The sequence below is a fragment of the Limulus polyphemus genome, unplaced genomic scaffold, assembly GCF_000517525.1.
Source record: "Limulus polyphemus unplaced genomic scaffold, Limulus_polyphemus-2.1.2 Scaffold12621, whole genome shotgun sequence".
NCBI classification, from domain to species: domain Eukaryota; kingdom Metazoa; phylum Arthropoda; class Merostomata; order Xiphosura; family Limulidae; genus Limulus; species Limulus polyphemus.
The window spans coordinates 4543-9904 of NW_013678231.1; the positions used below are offsets into that span (position 1 = coordinate 4543).

The window sequence follows — 5362 nt, forward strand, 5'->3', positions numbered from 1 at the left end:
GTCCAACCAGAACTAGACATCATAACAGAACTAGATGTCCAACCAGAACTAGACATCATAACAGAATTAAATGTCCTAACAGATCAGATGTCCAACCCGAACTAGACATCATAACAGAATTAAATGTCCTAACAGGTCAGATGTCCAACCCGAACAAGATATCATAACATAATTAGATGTCCAACCAAAACTAGACAGCATAACTGGATTAAATGTTCAAACATAATTAGATGTCCAAGCAGAACTAGAAATTATAGCATAATCAAATGTCCAACCAGAACTAGACAGCATAACAGAATTAAATGGCCAAACAGAATTAGATGGCCAACCATAACTAGATATAAGAACAGAATTGGATGTCAGAACAGATGGCAAAATATATCTCAATGTTAGAATAGGATTAGATGTCCAAACCTAATTAGATGTCTGAGCAGAAATGTTTGTTTATAATTAAGCACAAGGCTACACAATTGGCTCTCTGTGTTCTGCCCACCACGGGTTTCGAAACCCAAATTATAGCGTTATAAATCCGCAGACATACCGCTGTGCCACTGGGGGCGAGGAGAAATATGTGACAGAACAAAAATAAACGTCCAAACAGAATTAAAGTCATGACAGAAGTTTTAGTATCTTTTCTAACCATGAGCATCTGGTCTGTCAAACAATATTTGAGTCATGACAGAAGTTTTAGCATCTTCTCTAACCACGAACATCTGGTCTGTCAAACAATGTTTGAGTCATGACAGAACTTTTAGCATCTCTTATAACCACGAACACCTGGTCTGTCAAACAATATTTGAGTCATGACAAGTTTTAGCATCTTTTCTAACCATCAACACGTGGTCTGTCAAACAATGTTTGAGTCATGACAGAACTTTTAGTATCTTTTCTAACCATGAACATCTGGTCTGTCAAACAATGTTTGAGTCATGACAGAAGTTTTAGTATCTTTTCTAACCATGAACATCTGGTCTGTCAAACAATGTTTGAGTCATGACAGAAGTTTTAGCATCTTTTCTAACCATCAACACGTGGTCTGTCAAACAATATTTGAGTCATGACAGAAGTTTTAGGATCTTTTCTAACCATGAATATCTGGTCTGTCAAACAACGTCTGACTCAAGGTAGAAGTTTGAGCCTTGCTTTGTGTTTTTTGGGCTAATAACTTACTGGTCTAAATTTTAATGATTTATGGACATCACAACTTCCGTCAACATTTTTACTCTAGCATGTATTTACAGCTTGAATGTAACAAATAATCTAACACAGTTTGGTGTACAATGGGTTGCTTGAACTTACGTGACCTGCTCTTCAGCCTGCATGCACACGAATTCCCATTTATTACAAAGAAGTTTCTTCAAGCGTGCCAGCGCCTGCTGGTGGAGGTCAAAGAAATATGTTAGTCTCTTTGAGCTACACAATGTGAATATTATCTTATAATATCCAACTTTTATAAACAAATATGCAACTTCAGTTTACATTTTTCACGCAGCGCCTCCTGGTGGAGGTCAAAGAAATATGTTAGTCTCTTTGAGCTACACAATGTGAATATTATCTTATAATATCCAACTTTTATAAACAAATATGTAACTCGAGTTTATATTTTTCACAGTTATTCAGATATTTAAATTTTAATGCAAAATTCTTAGTTTCAGAAGAAGAAAAAAGACTTAAACGTAACGGTGGTTCTGTTCATCCAGAAGTTAGGGGTCATTCCATGTTTTCTAGTTCTGTTCTGACATAAAAGCGAGAAACTAGTAACGTGAAAACCAATACTCTTACCGGTGGTCTGTTAACCCGCCAGTAAGCCTTTTCTTGACTGTCGAGTACAATTTTATCAGTTTTCTTCCTCTCCTTGGCAAGACTGAAATGATCAACATTTAATTACATGTTGTTACTCTTAAAACATCCTTGAACATTATTCTACACAAAGACATTATCACCGGGATCGTCAATCAATGTTTGAGTCATGACAGAAGTTTTAACATCGTGTCTAACCATGAACATCTGGTCTGTCAAACAATGTTTGAGTCATGACAGAACTTTTAGTATCTTTTCTAACCATCAACACGTGGTCTGTCAAACAATATTTGTACAACAATATACGTGTGAATGTACATATATATATTAAAAAAACAACAACAATATACGTGTGAATGTACATATATATATATATTAAAACAAAAACAACAATATACGTGTGAATGTACATATATATATATTAAAACAAAAACAACAATATACGTGTGAATGTATATATTAAAACAAAAACAACAATATACGTGTGAATATATATATATATATAAACAAATACAACAATATACGTGTGAATGTACATATATATATATTAAAACAAGTACAACAATATACGTGTGAATGTACATATATATATATATATATATATTAAAACAAAAACAACAATATACGTGTGAATGTATATATATATATATATAAACAAAGACAACAATATTCGTATGAATGTACATACATATATAGAAAGTGACTTAGAAACCACTCACCTCTCTATCACTTGTTGAAGTTTCGTTCTTGGTTTATAAACATATTGCTTAAGAAATTCAATCTGGAAGAAAACTAGATATTAATATACAAATCACAGGAGATGACAGCAAGTGTGAGAAATGACTCAATGCGAGGAATGGCGAACTATCAAACACAGTGTTTTCGAATGTAATTACTCTCGTTACCAGACACGAACTATTAAAAATGTTTGTGAATAAAGACCTTTATATATATATTGTATATATATATATATTACAATTAAAACCAACCACTGAAAAACTGTTTAAATTGCTTGTCTACACATATAAAAGTGAAGAAAAATAACCCAAATATTTTGGTTAGTAATAAAAGGCGTAGAAGATACTAACCCTTAAAACCAATTACAAACGTGAAGTAAAAACCAGTTTACAGAAATATTAAGAATTGTTGCTTATGATTAATAATGATCATGAGTTTTTAGTTACGTAAACGAAAAAAAGCGACCTCCTTGATCAGCGGCGAAATTGAAAGTATATGAAATTAAAAACAAATATAACAACCCTGTTTTTATCCATTGTGGTCTATAATGGTCATACACGATAAAAAGGGGGGTCGTCTTAAACAATTATGAAGATGTTAATTCGTCGGAGGTTAAATTTACGAAAGTTGACCTCACGTCAAGAGTTAATAGCCTCACCAACATATTTCCAGGCATCAACAATATTTAAGAAAAAATATATGCTGAAGACTAATTACGAGACAAAAAACGTCGTCTGTTCATTGTTCAACACTTTTCTCATGTCAGTTGTACATCTAAGTACATGAAAAAATACCCTTTTTAACTTCTGTAAACCTACTCTATTGTTAAATTCAACTATTTATATTTGTTCTTGATAAAGTATTACTCCACATCGTCTATAGATGAAGAATGTGAACAAGAACTCTAGCCTCGTGTCCTATCCTAGGCCTAACAACTACGTAAACAGAAAGGGATTACCTGTTTCTTCAGTTCTTCTATTGTCTTGGATTTCTTCGTTGTTTGCTTATTATCTATTGGACTTCTCTCAAAGCAGCTAACGATTCCTGGCTGCAAGGTGAAGCCAACACTCGAATTTACAGAAATATTCGCATGTTTTAACTTCAACTACATATTATTTCCGATTTAAATACTGTAAGACTTGATTGGCGTCACTCGACTTTGTGTAAAAAGTAAAATAAAAACCACGCAATATTAGAACAAAGATTATAAACCATTAGCATTGATTAATATATAAAGTCTTCTTATCTTTAATAGCAAGATTTGAATTAGTTTTATAGCTTTTCTTGATTTGAAAATCAAGACTTTAGCAGCCATGTCGAGTTTTGTTTACATATATCATTTTCAATTTACTCCATTTGATGCAGAATTGATCGTAGAAAAATGACTCAATATTTAAAAGACAGGACAAATGGGGAAAATAAGCGTCGAAACAAGTTCTTAAATTATCATAATTTATAACGTGTGAGATGTGGCAAGTTACATCTTACGTACCACATTAGCTGCTTTATATTAAGATTGGGCCACAAAAATATAATATAACGCTCCGTACTTTAGGGCCGTGAGTGTGTTATAACAATGACAGGCACATTTTACTATATATATATTTATAGTAGTTCGAAATATGGTTCACTTGCCTCTTTCCCACTTAAAACTTAGGGCCGATTAACACAAGTTGCTATTGTGTAGCTATAGTAACTAGCTTGTAATAGGCTTAACTCATACGAGGCTTGCATGTTCTCGTCAGTACGGTGTTACTCTATATCATAGTAACTAGCTTGTAATAGGCTTAACTCATACGAGGCTTGCATGTTCTCGTCAGTATGGTGTTATCTATATTATAGTAACTAGTTTCTAATAGGCTTAACTCATGCGAGACTTGCATGTTCTCGTCAGTACGGTGTTATCTATATCATAGTAACTAGCTTGTAATAGGCTTAACTCATACGAGGCTTGCATGTTCTCGTCAGTACGGTGTTACTCTATATCATAGTAACTAGCTTGTAATAGGCTTAACTCATACGAGGCTTGCATGTTCTCGTCAGTACGGTGTTATCTATATCATGGTAACTAGTTTCTAATAGGTTTAACTCATGCGAGACTTGCATGTTCTCGTCAGTACGGTATTACTCTATATCATAGTAATTAGCTTGTAATAGGCTTAACTCATGCGAGACTTGCATGTTCTCGTCAGTACGGTGTTATCTATATCATAGTAATTAGCTTGTAATAGGCTTAACTCATGCGAGACTTGCATGTTCTCGTCAGTACGGTGTTATCTATATCTTTTGGTGAATATTTTAAACTACTCGCTAATGAATCCAAACGTATACTTCAGGAACAGTAGATTTTATAACAAATATTACCTCTGCCTTTTACAAATAGCTTTTTGATATTACTCGTTAATAGCTGAAAGTTTTAATTTGACTCATCAAGTAAATAATTAATCTATATGTGACAAATAGCCGCTTCTCACACAGACACTCAAACTGAACCAACTTTTATGTCATATAGTTACTTTTCAATATTTAGTTGTTATCGATGAGATTTAAATACATAGTTAAATATCAAATCAACTTCCCCTGGCTATCCTCATGGTTGTACAGGTTAAAGGTCCTGAACCCATCTGTTGCTATTTAGTGAAGTCAACTCCAAGTGTAAATGGTGTCTAAATTCCACCCACTGTGGGAGGATTACATTACCGGTGGGTGGAAGTTCTCCTTGTTCACGATTATAAAGGTAACCAAGGCTTTTCGAAGAGAGGGGGTGCTAACAGCTAACAACAAGGGGCAACGATAACACCGTTTACACCAGAAGTATTAATAT

General features: G+C 33.7%; 1 protein-coding gene across 1 annotated transcript in view; it reads right to left on the reverse strand.

The window, feature by feature from the left end:
• LOC106477045 (regulator of G-protein signaling 6-like) overlaps positions 1 to 3643 on the reverse strand; it is a gene marked incomplete at its 5' end in the record, with an annotated part of 8176 nt that extends 4533 nt beyond the window's left edge. The window contains 2 exons of the mRNA XM_022380755.1: positions 2520 to 2581; positions 3497 to 3643. Of these exons, the coding sequence (XP_022236463.1) occupies positions 2520 to 2581; positions 3497 to 3643 (209 nt within the window). The remainder of the gene's footprint in view (positions 1 to 2519; positions 2582 to 3496) is intronic.
• Between the last annotated feature and the right edge of the window lie 1719 nt (positions 3644 to 5362).